Consider the following 23,776-nt stretch of genomic DNA (forward strand, 5'->3'; position numbering starts at 1 on the left):
ATGCTGTTCTTTATCTTGAAACATGAAGTCATTTTCTTAACCTAGTCATCTGTTTATGTTCTTCTCCTCTGTCATTCATTTAATAGTTAAACATCTTAAAATTAAAAAGTTTACCGACTTCACTGTCTCTGAAATGCATTGATTTTCTTTTAATAAAAAATAATAAGCTTCAATAATAAATGTTTTACTTGTTGGCAAACATTAATAGAGATTTAACATGTAATTCTTGGCAATATCTCTTGTAATTCTGTTTTTTCTCTGTAACAGTTAGTTTATATTATGTGTAGTCATTTATCCTTACCTCCAGTCCTCTTTCCTAAGTCTCTTAGGCCTTTTCTTTTTAAAAATTATTTTTATTTTATCAAGATAATATATATACATAGCTTTAAAAGTTAAGCAGTATTATAGTGTCCGGATTAAAAAAAAAAAACAACTGTTCCTGGCCCAGGCCCACACCTATATTGCTAAATATGGTGCTCACACCTCTGTTTCTTGATTTATTTAGATATTTTATATATATATATATATAAAACATGTTATATGTAACATAACATGCATATTATCTATAACATAACATATTTTATAACAATTAATGACGTTACATATTTTAAACTCATCTCGTGTTTCATTGGCATATATATGACATATATAATATATAATGTGTAATATATATATTACACACACATCCTTTTATGATGTACTATGAAGATTGACCCTATTTTTTCATCTTCTCTATATAGTTCTATCACATTTTTGGTTAAATCAGAATTCATTGTTAATAGTATCATGGATATATATATAAATGTTTTATTTATATATAAATAAAGTGGCTTTAAGTATGACTGTTTATTTTGTAGGCTTTTAGTTAACCTCCCTGTTCTCCCATGTACAAAATTTGGATCCTATTAGGGCCATTTTCTCTAAAATAAACCCTTGTATTCTCACTAGGGTGGGAAAGGGATGTTGCTTGGATATTGGGCTGGGAGAGAAGGGGACCTAACTTAACTGCTCCTTATACAGATTTAAATCAGTTCTTGTGTTATCTTCCTCTCTCTCCACTGTGTTCCATGTTTGCTATTTTTTGTTTGGTGGGGTTTCCAGTTCCTGTGTCTTTCCAGGGTTCTGTGACTTGGTTTTTTGTTGTTGTTGTTGTTTGTTTTAAACTCATCTTGTGTTTTGTTTCATTACCCTGCAAGATATAGGCATTGATATGCTTTTCATGTAAAATGGATAGTTGGTTTTATTCAGGATTGGTACTTTATTGACAGTAATATGAGAAAAAAGAGCAAAGGAATTTAAGGTGTTGGTAAAATAACATATCATGGAATCTGTGCTGCATAAGGAAGTCAGGAGGAAGTAGTGGGTAGAGAAAGAAAGACTTAACATTTAATCGAATGACTAAATGAATTTATAAAAGAAAAGATTTTATTAGGTAGTGGTGAGAGTCAAAGATTAAAATATGATCCTCTGTCTTTAAAGAGCTTGTATTCTGTTGTCTACTTAATTCTATAATCTATTTATATGTATATATATTCATTTAACTCTGGTGTATTTGAGGTACATATGATTAGTATCTTCAACTTTCCTTTATCTAAGGCCTCCTGGGCCAGCTGAATTTGAGAGTAATAGGCAATTAGAGGAAAAGATAGATTTATATATATTATTTCTATATAGGACTAGAAATATGAAAAGAGGAACAGAATTAGAAATAAAAAAGAATATAGCTTTCATTGGCATTTTTAAGGGGAGAAAAAGGATAATAACTATGATTATCAAAGGCATATTTCAAAAAAATTAGGAACCTCAATTCTTTATTCTTCTTTATTCTTGCTTTTTCTTTTTTTTTGAGACAAAGTCTCACTTTGTCTCCCAGGATGGAATGCAGTGGTGTGATCTCGGCTCACTGCAGCCTCCACCTCTCTGGTTCAAACGATTCTCCTGCCTCAGCCTCCCAAGTAGCTGGGACTATAGGCATGGACCACCATACCTGGCTAATTTTTATATTTTTAATAGAGACGGGGTTTCGCCATAGTGGCCAGGTTGGTCTAAAACTCCTGACCTCAGATGATCTGCCCACCTCGGCCTCCCAGAGTGCTGGGATTACAGGTGTGAGCCACCTTGCCCCTCCAATTCTTGATTCTTTCTATTTCTTTGGAAAGTAATGGAACTTGAGATAGTTAATACTGTTTTCTGAACATGAAATAGTTGATGAACTTCTTTCATCCTTGTTCAAAAGAAGAAAGGAAGATCTTATTTCCTATTTTGTATTTACTGGGGGAGGAGGATATTCAACTGTTTTACACATCTATACACAGGCAACTTAATGGTGGTATCACTAATTTTGAGAGATTTCTGCTTTGCTGCTGTTAGTGGATTTTCTCATTTAAGTCTATTGTAATTCTTACCCAATAATCATTTTTAAATATATTTTTGTACTCAGGCATAGGTTAACAGAAATTATAAAATTTAATGCCAGTAAATTCTACATGGTCTGCTTTAGTCTCATGGCACAATAAACTAGCTTTTGAAAAATGTTTACTTGCTTTTGAAAGACTTTTGGAAAGCAAGCTATTAGTGTTCTATTTACATATATATGTATATTTCAGCAAGGCAACATAAGCATGTTACTTCAGTATGTGGATATTTATAGAGTACATTTTTCATTCAATTTTAAAAAAGGAATATTTGCAATTGTAGAACAACATCTGCCGGAAAAACAGGACACTTTTGCAGAAAAATTAGTTACACAGATCATAAAAAATCTTCAGGTGAAAATTTCCAGTATCCATATTCGTTATGAAGATGATGTAAGTATTTTAATATGTGTTATTTGTTTTTATATTTATATGTAAGTTATTTTACTATTTATTGACACCTACTTTTTAATGGCCAATCTATTAAATCCCAAAAGGTTACAGAGCTAAAGATGATGTGATCCTTCTTTTCTATAATTATAGTTGTAATTTGCAGTCCTTAGTGTTGAGTGCTTGATTTTACACTTTCCCAAAATGTTCAGACATTAGATCATGAAGGAAATGCCTTGGGAATTATGAATTTAGCAGTTATGTATTTTTAAAATACTTTAAAGTATGCTGTATTTACCTCCTGGTTGGAGTACTGGTCTAGCAATTAGTGGAGCTAGCCTTAAATAATTCCTTGATCCTGAATAGGTCATTTGTTTTCTCTTAACCAGATAATTATTTGCTTTATAATCCTATTTTGTTAGTCTTTTTTAATAATTTTTTTTGTAAACTGGAAAACATGCAGTATAATATTCCTGTGTAACACGAATACATTAATAATTAGTATTCTAATTTGTTTTAGGAAAAATATAGGAATGAAAGTTTTTCTGGAAAGTAATAAAATGTTTCTGAATGTTTGAAATAAGTTACTTCCCAAAAAGTTATCCCTCCCTCCCTTCCTCCCCCCACCTCCCTCTCTCTCTCTCTCTCTCTTTCTCTTTCTCTCTTTCTTTCTCTTCTCCTCTTCTCTCCCCTCCCCTCCCCTCCCCTCCCCTCCCCTCCCCTTCCCAAGACAAGGCCTCACACTGTTGCCAGGCTGGAGTGCAGTTGCCCGATCATGACTCACTGCAACCTTGACCTTCCTTGCTCAAGTGATCCTCCCACCTCACCCCCACCCACCCACCCTGCAGTAGCTGGGACTACAGTTGCACCCCACCAGGCCTGGCTAATTTTCTTAACATTTTTTTTTTGTAGAGGCAGGATCTCACTGTGTTACCCAGGCTGGTCTCCAGAGCTCAAGCAGTCCTCCTGCCTTGGCCTTCCAGAGTGCTGGGATTACAGACGGGAGCCACTGCACGTTGACAGTTTTTTCTATAAAGTGAATTTTATGCAACTACTAAAAATCTGAATAAATTTTACTTTCTTTCCTCTTTAGATCACAAATCGGGATAAACCGCTGTCATTTGGTATTTCCCTTCAAAATCTGAGCATGCAGGTATTTTGTTTATAAAAGAATCTTAACCATATTTAATGTGCAATATAGTCTATTAAACTGCTACTATTTGTATATGCCAGCATCAGAAATAGGTGTCTATGTAGAACGGGTGCACAAAGGGTCTTGATTGGATTGGAATCGAGGGTATGTAGATTCACATTTCAAAAAATGGTTGAAAATCAAATTCAGAAATATGAGGTCCTATTATTATTGGTAATTATGATGTTAGATGCTTTTGCTTACTTTAAAAAATCCATTTCCAAGTTTGTAATGAGAAGTACCAAATACAAGTAATAAATGTTCATATCTGAAACTTCGACAAGCCTTGAAAAACAAAAATCTTCAGTTTTTCTCAATATCATTATTAATATTGTAGCATAGTGTTTTCCTGTTTAATTTTTGAAATTGAGGAATTTTAAAAATACAAGAACATGTAGAGAATTTTGAAACATATGCTTGCCTCCGGAATGGATGGCTGTTAAATTAAGAGCCTATTAAAGTAGCCTATTTGCTTAAAGTCTTAAATATTTTTATAGGAATAAGCTGTTTTGGATAAAGTTTGAATCCCTTTTGTTTTCTACTTCCACCCACCCGTCCTTCCCCAGAGATAAGTATCCTAAATTTTAAAACTTTTATATAATATATCTATTAAAAATGTAGGATTTTAAAAGTTTACGCCTTTTATATGACTCTTTTATGAGTTCCTTTTTGCACTTTCCAGTGTTTTTGACATTTATCTGTGTTACCACATGTAACAAAATTCATTCAGTTTAACTGCTGTGTATTTCATTGCATGATTTTATTTGTTATATCTATTGGGTTTTGTGTAAGATTTCTTTTTAATTTTATTATTGTTTTTAAATTGGGCAGCCTCCCAAGCCAGAGCAGGCTCAGAGAGACTCCACAGTTTCTTTTTAAAATGTGGCCCCACTGCAACGAAAAAAGAAAAAATGCCCTCCAAAAAGTTACTCAAATACTGTCATTATGTTGAAAAATAAGAATGGAGAATTAGCCATTGGATTGGGCAATGTGAAGATCATTGGTAACCATGATAACAGTAGTTACTAATCATCACCTTTGGAAACTTGTCTGCCAGCCTAGACCTGTTCAGTTAGAAACTCTAGGATTTGGTTGCAGCAATCTGTGTTTTACAAAGCCTTCTAGGTCAGGGTTCCTGGGCCACAGAACAGGAGGTAAGGGCCGGGAGTGAGCATTACCGCCTGAGCTCTGTCAGATCAGAGGTGGCATTCGATTCTCGTAGGATCCTAGCAAACCTTATTGTGAACTGCGCATCTCAGGGATCTAGGTTGTGCCCGTGATGGAAAAGTTATCTCCTATGAAACTGGTCGTTGGTGCCAAAAAGGTTGGGGACCACTGCTCTAGGTGATCCTAATGCATGCTAAACTTTGAGAGCTACTATTCTAATTATCCATTCAGTTCTCCACATAGAAACGAAAACCATCTTTCTGAAATAAAGATCTGATCACTTTATTCCTCTCAGTGGCTTTTCATTGCTCTTAGTTTTATCCTTAAACAACTTATAAACCCTTTTTAAACCGACCCCAGGCAATATACCTGGTTTTACCTTTTTTCTCTGTCTGTTTTGCATTATATTCTCCTGCATACTGAGCTACTTTAGTTGTCTGAATGTGCCATATATTTGTGTACCTTGGGGCTCTGCCTGTTGTGAATCATATTCCCTGTCAACCTTAGAATCAATAATTTTTAGTTACATGTTATATATTAGGTTATATATAACATCTCTTTATCCATCACACCCCTGAATTGGATGCTCCTGCCATGCCCTCTCAATGAAATGAGAGGGCATTTTTTTTGTAGAGACAAGGTCTCACTTTTTGTTGCCCAAATTTGTCTCAAACTCCTGGCCTCAAGCAATCCTCCCAACTCAGCCTTCCAAAGTGTTGGGATTACAGGTGTGAGCCACTGCACCCAATGATACCTGCAAATCTAAATAGCTCCTAGAACATTCTTTTATAAGTTAAATGAGTTATGAGTTTTAGAAGTTAAATGAGTATTTAACTTCTGCTGTGGCACTTACCTGTTGGAAGTTGCCTGTTTCTTTGTTTGCTTTTCTGACCCGCAATGAGCTCCTTCCTTGAAAGCAGACACTTTACTGTGGTCAGTTAGTATTTTTTGATGGAGTGATATGTCTTTAAAGGCATTTTCATGAAAGGGACATTGGTCTAGGGTATGGTAGATAATGATTTATCACTCTGCCGTTTCAAATGGAATGACCTTTTTACTGCCATTGTTTTTTTTCCTTTTCAGACAACTGATCAATACTGGGTTCCATGTTTACATGATGAAACTGAGAAACTGGTTCGTAAGGTAAATAAATACTGTGTTTGTCAACTCATGGACTTAAGAGAATTTTGGAAAGCCAAATGATAATATATAGATAAGGATGTATGTGAATTTTGCTTATTTGTTTAACTCTGTGATATCGCTCACTTAATTATTTGAGACTTCTGAAAATAGTGTATGATAAAAATTCTTCAAAGAAAATGAGACATCTAACAAATTTTATTTTCAGTTAATCCGATTGGATAACCTGTTTGCCTATTGGAATGTGAAGTCTCAGATGTTTTATCTTAGTGATTATGATAACTCCTTGGTAAGTAAATTTTTTCTGTATGTATTTGTTGGTATCATATTTTGCATGAGGTTTAATTCATTGTCATTTATCTAATATACTGTAGTCAGTATTTTTTTCTAGGCACACTCTATTAGCAGAATTTACAGATACAGGTGAAGATGTGTGTAACTATACACAAACATGAATACATACCCCCATATCTTTTTTTTTTTTTTTGAGACAGGGTCTTGCTCTGTTGCCCAGGCTGAAATGCAGTGGCACGATTATAGCTCAGTGCAGCTTCTAACTCTTGGGCTCAAGCAATCATCCTTCCTGCCTCAGCCTCTTGAGTAGTGAGGACTATAGGCACACGCCACCATGCCCAGCTAATTTTTAAATTTTTTTGTAGAGACAAGGTCTCACTTTTTGTTGCCCAAATTTGTCTCAAACTCCTGGCCTCAAGCAATCCTCCCAACTCAGCCTTCCAAAGTGTTGGGATTACAGGTGTGAGCCACTGCACCCAATGATACCTGCAAATCTAAATAGCTCCTAGAACATTCTTTTATAAGATTAGTTTGGTGAGATATTGTTTAACTACTTTAATATTTTGCCATAGCTAAGTTCTAAGTTTGAATTGGTTTTTTAAAATTGCTTTTAAACATTTTTCTTTTGCAGATAATAGGATTTTTTAGGATAAAGTCATATTGGCATGAATATGGCTAGGCGTGGTGGCTCACGCCTGTAATCCCAGCACATTGGGAGGCCGAGGTGGGTGGATCACTTGAGGTCAAAAGTTCAAGACCAGCATAGCCAACATGTTAAAACCCTGTCTCTACTAAAAATACAAAAATTAGCCAGGCACGGTGGGGCACGTCTGTAATCCCAGCCACTCGGGAGGCTGAGGCAGGAGAATCGCATGAGTCCATGAGACAGGGGTTGCAGTGAGCTGAGATTGCACCACTGCCCTCCAGCCTGGGCGACAGGGGGAGACTCTATCTCAAAAAAAGACATATTGGCATGAATATAAATAAAAGCAATTTGTCTTTTAATAGGACGACTTGAAGAATGGCATTGTCAATGAAAATATTGTTCCAGAAGGTTATGATTTTGGTAAGTACATTTTATAAGATAAAAAAAGTAGTTAAAGTAATTGGTATAAATTTTAAATTAGCATTGTTGCTATCACTGTGCTAGTTCATGTTAAATTTCCTTCTATATAGTTAAATGTATTTATAATGTATATACAAAAGCAAATAATATTTTTTAGTAACATTTTATTGTTATGAAGCTTTTGACTATATTTCAAAACTGTAGGGGAAAATGTCCAACAAAAGATGTTAATAAATTATGATAAACTTCTAAGGATTATTCAATAACAATTAGGGTAATATTTATGAAGACTTTTCAAAATGGCAAGTAAAATTTAATAAGGCTAGCTAGTACAGCCTTTTTTAAAATAGTAAGATCACGCTACATTTAAAATTTTTTTAATTTATACTTTTCTATGTTTTCCTAATTTTCCAAAATAAGCATCCATTACTTTTACAATCAGAAATGAATTACTAAAACAGAAAGAAAAAAATCAGTGCTGTTTCTCAGCTTCCCAAGTAGCTGGGACTATGGGCACACACTGCCACACCTGGCTAATTTCTTTCGTATTTTAGTAGAGATGGGGTTTCACCATGTTGCCCAGGCTGGTCTCCAACTCCTGAGTTCAGGCAATCTGCCCGCCTCGGCCTCCCAAAATGCTAGGATTACAGGCATGAGCCACCTGGGAACCTGGGAGGTAGAGGTTGCAGTGAGCCAAGATCACACCACTGCACTCCAGCCTGGGTGACAGAGTGAGACTCCGTCTCTACAAAAACAAACAGAAAAAAGTGCTGTTTCTTCTATGATGAGGGCACTTAATAAAAGTTGGTGATGGATAACTTAATTATTGAATTTGCATGCCTGATGTCATTAACTATAGAATATCCTTCCTGAAAGTATTTCCTTTCTTGGCTCAGTGATACTTTTCTGTCTATATTATACACCTTCATGACTACTCAAGTGATTCTTCTTTTTGTGCCCACTCTTAAAATAATTATTTTTATTGGTTTGAATTTGGTTTCATTTTCTTGATTCTCTTCTCATAGGAAATATTCAGAACAGATGAGTTATCTGTCATATGTGTTTATGATTTTCAAATCCATAATCGTAAATTCGACTTATTTCTCCTTTGCCCTGAAGTCATTTTTGCTGTATCAGAGTTCAGTGAGGAGAGAGAAAGTACTGAGTAATTTGAAGAGGACAAATTTAATATAAAGAATTACCAACTATAAGAGGAGACTGGAGTAACAAGGGACTGTCTCATAAAAATGCTAAAGATATAGACAGAAGAAACATCCCCTACCCTAGGGCTAAGACGGGGTGCCCAAAAGAGAGGGTCCCCCTCCCTCAGGACTGAGTTGTAGACCTTGTTGGAGGACATAGCGTGGCTTATTGAATGGCAGGAAATTATCTGTGGTGCTGTGCCAGCAAAACCTGTTGGTACTTCACTCTCTGGAACTTTCTGGAAATTACTTCTAGGGAGCCTCATGGAGGGGTGTCTCTCTGAATGCACTCCAGTACAAAACTGCCTTAGCAAGGTGCTGGGGGAAGTTGCTGGCATCTGGCTGCTTCTAGCTGCCATGTACTGCAAAAGGCCGCTGCTGAAGAACTCCGTGCTGGAAGAACCAGACACTGCAGAAGCTACCGGTTCTGTAGGAGCTGGGTGTGGGAGAAGCCATGTTCTTGCAGGAGTCTATTGAATGAACATACTGGAACCAGGCAGCATAACTCTTTCCTCCTGCAGTGTCTCTCCAGTGTCCTCTACTGATAAAGCTTAACATTACGCCAGCTGGAAAAAGAAAAAAAAAATTTTTTTCTCTACATTCTCTGCCTTCAAAGGAAACATATTTAAAGATCCCCAAATCATTTTTCAGAGCAGGCTATGAAGGAGAAGTTTGGAGCTCAGAAGTAAAAAATTGATAACTGGCATACCTGTTGGAGAGCGAAGGGGGAATGAAGGGTTTCTTTTTGTTTGTGTTTATATTTAATCAGGGAGATGACAGCTTGTTTATAGGCTGAGATGGGAATGATCCAGTAGAACATGACAAATTGATGATGCAGGAGAAACGGGGGACAGTTTCTGGATTTATGTAGGTGAAAGAGAATGGTGTCTAGTACGCAAGTGAAGAGCTTTGCTGCAGATAGGAGCATAGTTAATTTATATGATAGAGTTTAGTTGTGAGAGAAGTCCTTATACTGAGTAGATGAGTAGACGTGGTGATAAGAGTTGATATAAATTCTCTTCTGAGCTCTTCAATTAAAAAATATGTATCTGAGGTATGTTAGGGTTCTCTAGAGGGACAGAATTAATAGGACAGGTGTATATATAAAGATGAGTTTATTAAGGAGTATTGACTCACATGATCACAAGGTGAGATCCCTTAAATAGGCCGTCTGCAAGCTGAGGAGCAAGGAAGCCAGTCTGAGTCCCAAAGCTGAAGAATTTGGAGTTTGAGAAGAAGAATTTGAATGTTTGAGGGCAGGAAGCATCCAGCACAGGAGAAAGATGTAGGCTCGGAGGCTAAGCCACTCTGGTCTTTCCATGTTCATCTGCCTGCTTTTATTCTGGCCGCGCTGGCAGCTGATTAGATTGTGCCCCCCCAGATTGAGGGTGGGTCTGCCCTTCCCAGTCCACTGACTCAAATGTTAATGTCCTTTGGCAACACCATCAGACACATCCAGGAACAGAAGTTGCATCTTTCAATACAATTGAGTTGACAGTCAATATTAACCATTACATGAGATGTTGGAGGTTTTTGGAGGGAAAAGAGGGTATGAAATAGGAATGCTAGGGGAGTGAGAGAGTGAAATGACGAGGGCAGTATTCTCAAAGTATGGTTCAAACTAGCAACATCATTTAGAAATGCAGATTTCTAGGGCCTTTCCCAGACCTCCTGAATAAGAACCTCTGGAGGTGAAGCTCAGCATTTGATGTTTTTGTATTTAATTTTTTATTTGTATAAAATTGTGGAGTACAATCCTTACATGGGTATATTGCATAGTAGTGAAGTCTAGGCTTTCAGTGTATCCATCACCTGAATAATGTACATTGTCCCCATTAAGTAATTTCTTATCATCCACCCCTCTCCCATTTCTCTACCTTTCTGAGTCTCCAGTGACTGTCATTCCGTGCTCTATGTCCGTATATACACATTATTTAGCTCCCACTTACAAGTGAGAACATGCAGTATTTGTTGTTCTGTTTCTGCATTGTTTCACTTAAGATAATGGCCTCCAGTTCCATCCATGTTGCTGCAAAAAATGTGATTTTCTTCTTTTTTTGGCTGAAAAGTATTCCATGATGTTCATGTACCACATTGTCCAGTTACCTGTTGATGGACACTTTGGTTGATACCATATCTTTGCTATTGTGAATAGTGCTGTGGTAAACATACAAGCGCTCTTTTTTTCTTTTTTTTTTTTTTTTTGGATAGAATGGTTTCTTTTCTTTCAGGTAGATACCCAGTAATGGAATTGCTGGATTGAATAGTAGTTCTGTTTTTAGTTCTTTGTGAAATATCCATACTGTTTTCCACAGAGGTTGTACTGATTTACATTCCCACCAACAGTAATCCCTTTTCTCCACATCCTCACCAACATCTGTCATTTTTTGTCTTTTTAATAAAAAAGACATTATGGTTTTAATTTTCATTTCTCGGATGATGAGTGATGTTGAGCAGTTTTTCATACACATGTTGGCCATTTGCATATCTTCTTTTGAAAAATATTTATGTTCTTTGCCCACTTTTTTTTTTTTTTTTTTTTTTGGAGACAGAGTCTTGCTCTGTCTCCCGGGCTGGAGTGCAGTGGCGCAATCTTGGCTCACTGTAAGCTCCACCTCACGGGTTCATGCCATTCTCCTGTCTCAGACTCCCGAGTAGCTGGGACTACAGGCACCTGCCACCATGCCCAGCTAATTCTTTGTACTTTAAATACAGATGGGGTTTCACTGTGTTAGCCAGGATGGTCTCAATCTTCTGACCTCATGATCCGCCTGCCTCGGCCTCCCAAAGTGCTGGGATTACAGGCGTGAGCCACTGCAGCCAGCCCTTTGCCCACTTTTCAATGGAGTTGAGTTTTTTGTTGTTGCTGTTTGAGTTTCTTGTAAACTCTGGATATTAGTCCCCTGTATGATTGATGGATGGTTTGCAGATATTTTCTCCCATTCTACAGTTTGATGTTTTAATAATCTCTCCAGGTGATTCTAATGAATACTAAAGTTTGAGAACCACTCAGATAGAATAGGGTTCAATAAGGTCCTCATACTTTGAGAACATTGCCTTTTTTTTTTTTTTTGGAAAGGGACATGTAGTAAGTTAAATATTTTACATTTTGCAGGCCATGTACAGTTCCTGACACATTCCTCTTTGTTTCTTTTAAACAACTCTAAAAGTGTATGAATCATTTTTGGCTCACTGGCTATACAAAAATAGGCTGTAGCGTGGATTTGGATGATTCCTGGACTGAAGGACTGTTGTGTGATTGCTCAGCAGCATTAAGGATGCACTTGAGATTTATGACACTAAAGTGAGACCCAGCAGTATGTTTTTACCCCCGGCCGTGTTCAGCTCCTTAGGGGCACTGTGGAGTTAAGTTGGTTACTCCACACTGACGAAGTGAGAAGTTAAGGAGTCTATGCAAAGGAATGATTAAAATAACTGATGGTGGAACTTCAGTAAGGTGGGGATGGACTGAGGATGTGAAGCAGAGGTGAAGGGCAGAGAAAGGTTGGAGGATCAATGAATTGTAGGTCCAGGGTAGCTTCTATCACCAGCCACTAAATTTATTTATTTCTTCTGCTTTTTTTTTCAATGTAAGAAGAAATACAGAAGAAAGAACAAGATCTTTAAGCATTTATTTATATTCAAGTGAACATATTCTTGAATGTTTAATGTTTAAGAAATTAAATGTTAGTCCATATCAATGATTAAAATAAAAGGAATATATCATCTTTATATACAGATTAGCTTATAATTTAATGATGGATCTTTGTCTAGATTCTGCTATTACTGGTCTTCCTCTGAATTGTTCTTATTCTTTTTGGCACCAAACACAAACAGTTGAGAGGAATTTATCTTAGATTATGGGTTGAGCCAAGCAGGTAATCCGGAGCAAACTTTCACTCTTCATCTCTCTCCTTTTACCAATTAAAAGGAAGAACACAGATGGATCTAGAGAAATTGATCAGAAATTCAGAAATTATAATTATATAACGGAAACCAGTGTTAATCCTCTTAGCATTTGTAATGTTCATTCATTCTGTAAAACTGTGTACTTGTATTAAAACTATTTTTTTGAATTTTTTTCTTAAAATGTTTCTGCTTTTAAGTATCATATTGGTGTTTTGAGGGGGAGTTCGATTTGCCTTTATTGTATTTATGGAAGACAGTGAATTTTAAGTAGGAAAAAGATAAAGAATCTTCTCCACACATGGTTCATCTGACTGAACCATGGCAGTGTGAACATCTGGGAACTGTAGAAAGGGTATAAAATAAATGGAAATCAGTGTTTTCAACTTCATCACTTTATTGCCTTGAGACTTTGGAAATATAACTCAGTTTTTTTTCCATTTGTATTATTTTTCAGTATTTCGTCCCATATCTGCTAATGCCAAACTTGTGATGAATCGCCGATCTGATTTTGACTTTTCTGCCCCCAAAATAAACTTGGAAATTGAGTTACATAACATAGCAATTGAATTTAATAAACCACAGGTGATTTTCTTTAATATAATTTTCAATTGTGAATTATTGTTTGATAAAAGCAAAACTAAGATTTTAAATGTTTCACTAAAATTCATGATGTTATATGGTAACATTTCCCTAAAAAGTCAGTAATGTAACTTTTATCTTCAGCAATTGAACAAAAAAATGTGATACATTTAAGAGCTTTAATTTTCCATTCTTTAGTATTTCAGTATTATGGAGCTTCTTGAATCAGTTGATATGATGGCACAAAATCTGCCATATAGGAAGTTCAAACCTGATGTGCCTCTTCACCACCATGCCAGAGAATGGTAAATGCCTTGATTTTTTTTTTTTTTTTTAGATTTTAAAAATACAACATAAAAATAAATTTCTCGACTTCAAGAATAATCTTTAAGATATACCATTTTTAAGGTCTGATACAAACCATAATTGATTTATAGCTAGAAATATATGTAGCGGCTTTAGCTTATTGAGTTAATGAAACTGATTTAAGGGATTCTTGCTAACACAGTTTACAACTCGAGATGCTTGAATACCATAGTTTTCATTTACTATAGACGGGTCAGTATATTTAGAATTATTACAGAAACAAATCCTGGTTTGTTTTCTTGCATTGTCTCTCCCCAACCCCCACCTCAGCTTCCCTATCAGATACACTGAACCAATATTATTAAACCTGTATTTTAAAACCTAAAAAAGTTACGGAGTCTATGCAGGATAATCCCATTTTAAAACTCAAGTCTTGTTATTCCAGTTTTTAAGCTATTCCCTAGTTTCTAGAAGTTACAATTACTCTTTCAGTTGACTATTTCAGTTATTATTCAGATGACTAAATGTTATTTGCCAATTAATGCCTTAACAGTTCTTGTGTAGAACTATATTTAACAAAATGGAGTGATTTTGCTTATTTTCACTTAAGAAAGAGGAAAGATTAATATTGAATGGATTATTAATGCAAATGGAGTTGGGTAAAAAGGAAGTACTCAGATAATATATCATTTTCCTAATCTTTGTATTATAGTTACGTATGTTGTTAGAGTAGAAGCAATGTCAGTAATGTTTCATACTGTTGATTTGAGGGTGTTAAATGTTTTTCTTTTTTTAACTAGGTGGGCTTATGCTATACATGGCGTTCTTGAAGTAAATGTTTGCCCCAGGTTATGGATGTGGTCATGGAAGCATATTAGAAAACATAGGCAAAAAGTGAAGCAATATAAAGAACTGTATAAAAAAAAGTTAACAAGTAAGAAGCCACCTGGTGAACTTCTCGTGTCTTTGGAGGTTAGCATTTAAAAACAAATTGTTGAGTGTTTTATACTACGTAGCTCCTTATTGCTCTTCAGTGACTGATATTCCCTACCTTTCATTCCAATTTTTATTGACCTTTTCATCTCTTTTACTTAGACTTTTTTGTACTTCTGTTCTTAACTTCAGCTGAATAATACAAGATTTGTTGAAATTCTCCAGTGAGCTTTTGAAATTTGAGATTATTCTCAATCTGAAGGAATTTGGGTTCATGCAAATAGTATGATTATGTCATTTTTAACCTCAAAAGTCTAAATAGTGTTTGCTACATTGATTCCAACTTCTCTGTGTTGGTTTCAAAGCCTTTTATGTGTCACCACTACATTTTCCCTATGTTACAATGTGACCATGCACTAATTTAATGTTTCCTGTACTCTGTATATTTAATGCTCATTCTTATAGCCACGCCTATGCTCATAAATGCTACCTGCCTTTATCTCTCTACCTACTCAATTCTACTCATCCCTGAAGTTCTACTTAAGTCTTAGTGCTTGCATGAACGTCTCTGAATTTTCTGCTTATACAGAGCCCTTTTTCTCTTAATTTTTGTGGTATCTCTAGTCTCTACCAGTAGTTTTACATTTAATTATCTATCTTGAGATATTATTTTTGTATTAATCTTGTCTTTTAGCATTATGACATATTTCAAGAGGGACTCTTTTACAAATTGATGAACTATAGCTTAGAGAGATTAAGGGGAGTTAGTCTCTTGAAGTTAATGTAAACATTCTGAATCCAGAATGAATTTCTAATTTATAGATTAGATTGACTTTTACTTTTATTTTCAATGTGGGAGACTCTGAAGATCTAGGGCTGTTGGGAATGCCTGGGCTTAGAGTCTTTGGGGGATGGTTTCAGGTTGTCTTAGTCTTGAATCGTAACCTGAGTCCCCAAGTCTGGATAGGAGAACCCTGAATAAGTTATTCTGAAATAATAATAGGTTGTAGTTACTTCTCTTGGGGGAAAAATAGTTTGATCATGAAATTCTCAAAAGTAATTATGGGTATGTCAAGATAGCTGTGATGAAAGATTTAGCTAATCTCAGCTTATTTCAATAGCTATGACAACTATGAAAAGTGTTAAGTATTAAAAACAAGTTTTAAGTGCATCTGGGTCTACTTGAAATATAGGCATACTTCGCTTTATTGTGCTTTGCAGACGTTGTGTTTTTTACAAATTGAAGGTTTGTGGCAACCCTGTGTCTAGCAAATCTGTCGGCACCATTTTTCCAATAGCATTTATTCATGTCTATGTGTCACATTTTGATAATTCCCACAGTATTTCAAACTGTTTCATTATTATTATATCTGTTATGATGATCTATGATCAGTGATCTTTGCTGTTACTGTTGTAACTGTTTTGGGGTGCCACAAACTGCATCCATATAAGACAGCTGTTAAATTAAGTTTAGACTAAAGCTGCCTCCTTACATATTTTAAGTTTGGCCAAAAGGTTTCTTTGTACGCCATGAACTATAGCTTAAATGGAAGTATAAACAGACTCTAGTCTACTCTTGTGCCAATCACCAAGTTTTGGCCAATCACATGTGGCCAGTTGTTCAAACCGTGTTCAAATAAGGTGAACACTAAGCTATAACCAAACCAGCTGTTTCTGTACCTCACTTCCATTTTCTCTATGTCAGTTTCCTTTTTCTGTCCATAAATCTTCCACCGTGTGGCTACACCAGAGTCTCTGAGCCTCTTCTGGCTCTGGAGGCTGCCCAATTTGCAAATTGTTCACTGCTTAATTAAATCTTTTAAATGTACTTCAGCTGAAGTTTTTATTCTAACACAGCAAACTTAATAAATGTTGTGCATGTTCTGACTGTTCTGCTGACTGGCTGTTTTCCTGACTCCCTCTGCTTGGGTCTCCTTATTCCATGAGATAAAATATTGAAATTAGGCCGATTAATAGCCCTACAAAGGCCTCTAAGTGTTCAAATATAAGGAAGAATCATACGTCTCTCACTTTAAATTGAAAGTTGGAAATAATTAAGCTTAGTGAGAAAGGCATGTTGAAAGCAGAGACAGGCCAAAAGCTAGGCTGCTTGTGCCCAGTGGTTAGCTGAGTCCTGAAGGAAATTGAAAGTGCTATTCCAGGGAACACATGAATGATAAGAAAGTAAAACAGCCTGATTACTGATGTGGAGAATGTTCTAGTGGTCTAGATAGATGAAATCAGCTACAGCATTCCTCTAAGCCTTATCCAGTGCAAGGCCCTAAACATATTCTCTTCAATACTATAAAGACTGAGAGAGGTGAGGAAGCTGCAGAAGAAAAGTTTGAAGATAGCAGAGATTGGTTCTTGAAGTTTAAGGGAAGAAGCTGTCTCTATAACATAAAAGTATAAGGCAAAGAAGAAAGTGCTGATGGAGAAGCTGCAGCAAGTGATCCTGAAGATCTAGCTAAGATCATTGATGAAGGTGGCTATACTAAAGAGATTTTCAGTGTAGATGTAACAGCCTTTTACTGGTAGAGGATGCCATCTGAACTCTCCTAGCTAGAGTGAAAAAGTTAATATCTGGCCTCAAAGCTTCAAAGGACAGGCTGACTCTCTTGCTAGATGCTGACGTAGCTAGTGATTTCAGGTTGAAGCCAGTGATTCTTTGCCATTCTGAAACTCTTAGGGCCCTTAAGAATATGCTAACTCTACTCTGGCTATGCTCTATACACGGAACAGCAAAGCCTGGATGACAACATATCTGTTTACAACATTTTAAACCCAAGCTCAGACCTACTACTCAGTAAAAAATATTTTTTTCAAAATATTATTGCTAATAGACAATGCACCTAGTCACCAAAAGCTCTGATAGAGATATACAAAGAGATGAATGTTGTTTTCATGCCTGCTAACACCACATCTGTTCTGCCACCCATGGATTGAAGAGTAATTTTAACTTTCAAGTCTTATTATTTAAGAAGTACATTTTGTAAGATGATAGCTGCCTGATGAAGTAGGTAGTTATTCCTCTGATGGATCTGGGCAAAGTAAATTGAAAACCCTCTGGAAAGGATTTGCCATTCTATATGCCATTAAGAATATTTGTGAATCATGGGTGGAGGTCAAAATATGAACATTGACAGGTGTTTGGAAGTTGATTCCAACCCTCATGGAAGACCTTGAGAGGTTCAAGATTTCAGTGGAGAAAGTCACTGCAGATGTGGTGCAAATACCAAGAGAACTAGAAGTGGAGCCTGAACATGTGACTAAATTGCTACAATCTCATGATAAAACTTTAACCAATGAGGAGCTGCTTCTTATAGAAGAGCAAAGAAAGTGGTTTCTTGAGATGAAATATACTCCTGGTGAAGATGAGAACATTGTTGAAATGACAATTAGAAATTTACATAAAATTAGTTGATAAAGCAGCAGTGCTGTTTGAGAGGATTGACTTCAATTTTGAAGGAAATTCTGTAAGTAAAATGCTATCAAACAGCATTGTATGCTACAGATAAATCATTTGTGAAAAGAAGAGTCAATTGATGTGGCAAACTTCAGTTAAGAAATTGCAATAGCCACCCCAACCTTCAGCAATCACCACCCTGATGAGTCAGCAGCTATCAGCATCGAGGCAAGATCCTCCATCAGCAAAATATTACAACTCGTTGATGGCTCAGGTGATTGTTAGCATTTTTTAGCAATGAAGTATTTTAAAATTAAGGTATTTATGTTGTTTTTTTAAGACAATGCCATTGCACCCTTAATAGACTATAATGTAGTAGGAACATAACTTTTATATGCACTGGAAAACCTAAACATTTGTCTGACTCTTGCCATACTGTGGTGATCTGGAACTGAATCTGCAGTATCTCTGAGGTATGCCTGTATCTTAATGATAACATACAGGCTGTACACATAATATGAAGGATTTATGATTATATATCTGTGTATAGATTTTTTTTGAGACAGGGTCTGGCTTTGTCACTCAGGTTGGAGTGCAGTGGCACCATGACCCCTCAGACTTAAGCTGTCCTCTCATCTCAGCCTCCTAAGTAGCTGGGACTACAGGCATGTGCCACCATGCCTAGCTAATTTGTATATGTTTTGTAGGGGTTTTGCAGTGTTGCCCAGGCTGGTCTGGAACTCCTGAGTTCAAGTGATTCGCCTGCCTCAGCCTCCCAGAGTGTTGGGATTACAGGCATGAGCCACTGTGCTTGGCCTTGTAATTATATTTTTAGTTGAAAATGTAACTAATATGTTTACCCTTATCTGTAGTTTAAACCCAAATAAAATCATTTTAAACAATGCATGTACATATTTTAATATGTGTTTATAACTTGAAGAGTTTGGAACTCTTTATGCATAATATGTATTAATTAATTTTTCAAAAAATTACTCTCTAATTTACTAATTTCCATGCTGATATATGTTCAAGCATTGCTTCCCAGAATTTAACATATGTATTATATTGATGAATGTTCTGTTGTTTGCTTCCTATTATATCTTTTCTTTAGTGCAGCCATTTGATAGATTATGTGCTTAAGTTATTTATGTGAAGTTATTTTTGTAAAGTTAACACATTTTTGTTTATATTTTTCAGGAGTTGGAAAAAACCTTGGATGTCTTTAATATAACTATAGCTAGACAGACGGCAGAAGTTGAGGTAATTCTTGGCTTTTCAATTAGTAAAAATAATTCTGAATTCCATATAGATATGACAGATGTGATATTATTAATCTTATACTGTAACATATTGTTTCCAAAAAGTGGTTCAATTTGCTTTTTAGTATTATAAGAAAATTATTTAACATTTTTTGGCACATCCATTTAAATCAGATTTCTGTGGGAAAAAATCTTTCTAAATATTTGGGCTTTTCAAATATTCAGTTATGAAGGTAAAAGCCAATTTATTTTTTTTCAATCATCATTTCTTATAAGATGGTGGAAAAACTATGTGGTACTCCTAAATTCTTATGTTTGACTAATGTTGCAGTTACTGTGTTCTGTTATTAATGTGTATATTGTTTACATTCATTTTGCTCAAGAGGATAAGTTCTCAGAATGTCTTGCTTATATTTGTTTCAGTTGCTAAATAAAGGATAATGTGTCACTTATTTGAAAATTTATTCATTTTAGGTAAAGAAAGCTGGATACAAAATTTACAAAGAAGGAGTAAAAGATCCAGAGGATAATAAAGGGTGGTTTAGCTGGCTATGGTCTTGGTCAGAACAAAATACTAATGAACAGCAACCAGATGTTCAACCTGAAAGTATGTCCATTTCATTTTACAGCATAGTTAATCACTGGGTGTCAAAATAAAGTTTTGCCATTTTTTGCCTAATTAAAGTAAATAGACATTGAAATATATTTATGTAATTATATATAAAGTTATTACAAATAAAACTATTAAAACATTGAAAATGTGTATTAGTTTAAAAATAAAAAATAATTTAAAAAATCATACTAGTGCTTACAAAAGAGCTTTATGCCCAGAGATTTAGTGAATGCATATAGCACAGTAATAAATAAATAAAAATTCCAAAGTGTTCTCCATTGTAAATTTTTGTTGAAGTTGTTTCTTGGAAAGATTTTTGATTTTTAACTAACAGCTTAAGAGTATAGCTTTGGAGGTTTAGAGACTTAGGTATATGTTTTAGATCTATCACTTATTAGTGTGTCTCTGGCAAGTTATTTAAGTGCACTAAACTTCAGTTTTATCATCTATAACATGGGAAGAAATTACAATATTAATACTACCTACTTTTTATACTAAATGTGTTGATTAGCACAGTGCTATTGTCTAATATAGTTAGCCGTTTTTGAGCTCTTGCTTAATACAAATATTAATGTTGCTAAACTTACATATTCAGCAATTTATATTTTGGATAATTACTTGTAAAATTGCCAGCCCCATTCAAACATTCAGTGTTTATAATTTCTTAAGAGCATTCAAGAAAGTAAATTTCATATTCTGTTTATTAAAGGCAGATACATTGTGTTAATTTTATTGTTTTTATTTAAGAACATAAAGCACTTCTTTCTGATTTGTAGCTCTTGAAGAAATGTTGACACCTGAAGAAAAAGCTTTACTCTATGAAGCAATTGGCTATAGTGAAACAGCAGTTGATCCAACTTTACTAAAAACAGTAAGATGTTTTCTTGCCTTATACCTTAGAATATATTTATTTATTTATTTATTTAGAGACAGGGTCTCACTCTGTTGCCCAGGCTGGACTGCAGTGGTGTGATCTCTGCTGCCAGCCTTAACCTGGCCTCAAGCAATCCTCCCACCTCAGCCTCTCGAATAGCTGGAGCCACAGGCATGCACCCTCATGCTGGCTAATTTTTGTGTTTTTTTTTGGTTTTTTTTTTTGATAGAGATGGGGTTTCGCCATGTTGCTCAGGCTGGTTTTGAACTTCTGAGCTCAAGCAATCCGCCTGCCTCGACTTCCCAAAATGCTGGGATTATAGGCGTGAACCACTGCTCCTGACCTTATGCTTTGGAATTTAATGTTACATATGTCCATTTTTAATCCTTTCAAAAATATATGTTACTGACTTGTTCTGTGATCTTTTTTCTGGGTCTGTAATTGCATTTATTTTAATTTCTAAGGTAGGGATAAATATTGTCTCTTTTTTTGGGGTCAATGTGATGATTCTTGAAGAAATAAAATGTCCTTAAAATATCTGGTGGTTTTTGAAATGAATGTACTGTAAGAATATTTGTTATGCTTATATATATATATATATGTTTTCATTTTATTCTTCTGAATATACCTTAGTTTGAAGCCTTGAAGTTTTTTGTCCACTTGAAAAGTATGTCTATTGTTCTAAGAGAAAATCATCAAAAACCTGAGCTGGTAGATATTGTAATAGAAGAATTTAGCACCTTAATTGTGCAAAGACCAGGAGCACAAGCAATAAAGTAAGTATTAATTTATCTTTTTTTATCATATATGAAAAAACTTCACTGTGTTCTTAGACATTAGGTCACAATCTTAGTCTTTTGTAAAGAGCACTATAATTTCATATATCCTTTTGTGGTTTCAGGAAACAGGTTTTTTTTAAAATTGTTAATACATGTTCAGTAGAAAACCACATTCCAGTGAAACATAGGGCATTAAAGAATAATACAAAAATGATCAGCAACTACACTACACAAAAAGAAACAGCATTAACAATGTGGTTTTTATCTGAGAGTGTTTAGTTTTATTTTTTTTAAAATAGCTTTGAGATGTAATTCACATACCCTACAATTCATTTAAAGTGTGTGGTTCATTGATTTTTCACAACTATATTATATAGTAATTTCACATTGGTATATTTACGAAGCTGTACAACCACCAGCACTGTATTAGTCCATTTTCATGCTGTTAATGAAGACTTACCCAAGACTGGGAAGAAAAAGAGGTTTAATTGGACCAACAGCTCCACATGGCTGGGGAGGCCTCAGAATTGTCAGGGGAGGCGAAAGTCACCTCTTCCCTGGTGGCAGCAAGAGAAAATGAGGAAGATACAAAAGCGGAAACCCCTGCTAAAACCATCAGATCTCATGAGACTTATTCACTACCATGAGAACAGTATGGGGAAGCCACCCCCATGATTCAAATTATCTCCCACCAGGTCCCTCCCACAACACATGGGAATTATGGGAGTACAATTCAAGATGAGATTTGGGTCGGGACACAGAGCCAAACCTTATCAACTACTATCTAATTCTAGAACTTTTCTTTATTTTATTTTATTTATTTTTTTTGAGACAGGGTTTCACTCTGTTGCCCAGGCTGGAGTATGGTGGTAGGGTCTTGGCTCACTGCAGTCTCTGCTTCCTGGACTCAGGCTAACCTCCAGCTTCAGCCTCCTGAGTATCCGTGACTACAGGTGTGAGCCACCAACACCTTGCTAATTTTTGGAATTTTTGTAGAGATGGGGTTTCACCATGTTTCCCAGGCTGGTCTGGAGCTTGTTGGCTCAAAGCAGTTCGCCAGCCTCAGCCTCCCGAAGTGCTGGAATTACAGGTGTGAGGCCTGGCTCATTTGAGAATATGTTAACAACTCCCAAAGAAACCCTGTAATCATTAGCAGTCACTCCCAAGTGCCCCCTTACCCAGCCCCTGGCAACAACTAATTTACTTTCTATTTGAAAGGATTTGTCCATTTTGGACAGTTCATATGAATGTAGTCATACAATATCTGGTCTTTTCTGTTTGGCATTTTTCACTTAGCATGATGTTTTCAAGGTTCATCCTGTTGTAGCATGAATTAGTACATTCCTTTTTATTGCCTAGTAATCTCTATTATGGACACATCACGTTTTGTTTATCCATTTAACTGTTGAGGATATTTAGGTTGTTCCTTCTTTTTGGCTCTTCTGAGTACTGCAGCTATGAGTATTCATGAGTAATATTTTGTTTGGAGGTGGGTTTTAATTTTCTTGGGTATACACCTGGGGTGGAATTGCTGTCTCATATGCTAATACTATTTAACCTTTTGAGGAACTACCAGACTGTTTCCCAAAGCAGCCTCACCATTTTACATTTCCATGAACAGTATATGATGTTTCCAATTTCTTCATATCTTCATCAACACTTGTTATTATCTGTTCTTTTGATTACAGCCATTCTAGTGAGTATGAAATGGTATCTCACTGTGGTTTTGATTTGCATTTTCCTGATGGCTAAGGATTTTGAGCTTTTTTTTTTTTGTGCTTATTGGCCATTTCACGTGCATATCTTCTTTGGAGAAATGTCTATTAAATTTTTTTTCCTATTTTATATTGGGTTGTCTTTTTATTATCGATTTGCAAGAGTTCTTTATATATTCTTGATACAAATCTCTTATTAGATAAACAATTTTCAGTTATTTTCTCTCACTGTGTTTTCTTTTTATTTTTCTTAATGGTGAAGTCAAATTTATATTTTTTTTGTTACACATGCTTTTCATTATAACTCAGAAATCTTTGCTTACTCCAGTGGTACAAATATATACTCCTATATATTCTTATAAGAATTTTATGCTATTTCCTCTTATATGTAGGGTTAGAATCCATTTTGAGTTAATGTTAGTGTGTGGTGTGAGGTGGGGGATTCAGCTTCATTCTTTTTCATGAGATTATTCAGTTGTCCTAGCACCATTTGTTGAAAAAACTATTTTTTCCCATTGAATGATCTTGGCAGCCTTGT

The 23,776-nt window shown here is 35.5% G+C and overlaps 1 protein-coding gene across 6 annotated transcripts in view; it reads left to right on the plus strand.

Moving 5' to 3' along the window:
- VPS13A (vacuolar protein sorting 13 homolog A) overlaps positions 1-23,776 on the plus strand; it is a 238,492-nt gene that overhangs the window by 29,392 nt on the left and 185,324 nt on the right. For all 6 annotated transcript variants that reach the window (XM_019033908.4, XM_055351759.2, XM_019033909.4 and 3 more), the window contains exons 6-17: positions 2,698-2,807; positions 3,898-3,957; positions 6,247-6,306; positions 6,512-6,592; positions 7,606-7,663; positions 13,229-13,356; positions 13,552-13,658; positions 14,460-14,631; positions 19,196-19,258; positions 19,732-19,864; positions 20,647-20,741; positions 21,378-21,520. In XM_019033908.4, the coding sequence (XP_018889453.4) occupies positions 2,698-2,807; positions 3,898-3,957; positions 6,247-6,306; positions 6,512-6,592; positions 7,606-7,663; positions 13,229-13,356; positions 13,552-13,658; positions 14,460-14,631; positions 19,196-19,258; positions 19,732-19,864; positions 20,647-20,741; positions 21,378-21,520 (1,210 nt within the window). The remainder of the gene's footprint in view (positions 1-2,697; positions 2,808-3,897; positions 3,958-6,246; positions 6,307-6,511; positions 6,593-7,605; positions 7,664-13,228; positions 13,357-13,551; positions 13,659-14,459; positions 14,632-19,195; positions 19,259-19,731; positions 19,865-20,646; positions 20,742-21,377; positions 21,521-23,776) is intronic.

This window comes from Gorilla gorilla, chromosome 13 (assembly GCF_029281585.2).
Source record: "Gorilla gorilla gorilla isolate KB3781 chromosome 13, NHGRI_mGorGor1-v2.1_pri, whole genome shotgun sequence".
NCBI classification, from domain to species: domain Eukaryota; kingdom Metazoa; phylum Chordata; class Mammalia; order Primates; family Hominidae; genus Gorilla; species Gorilla gorilla.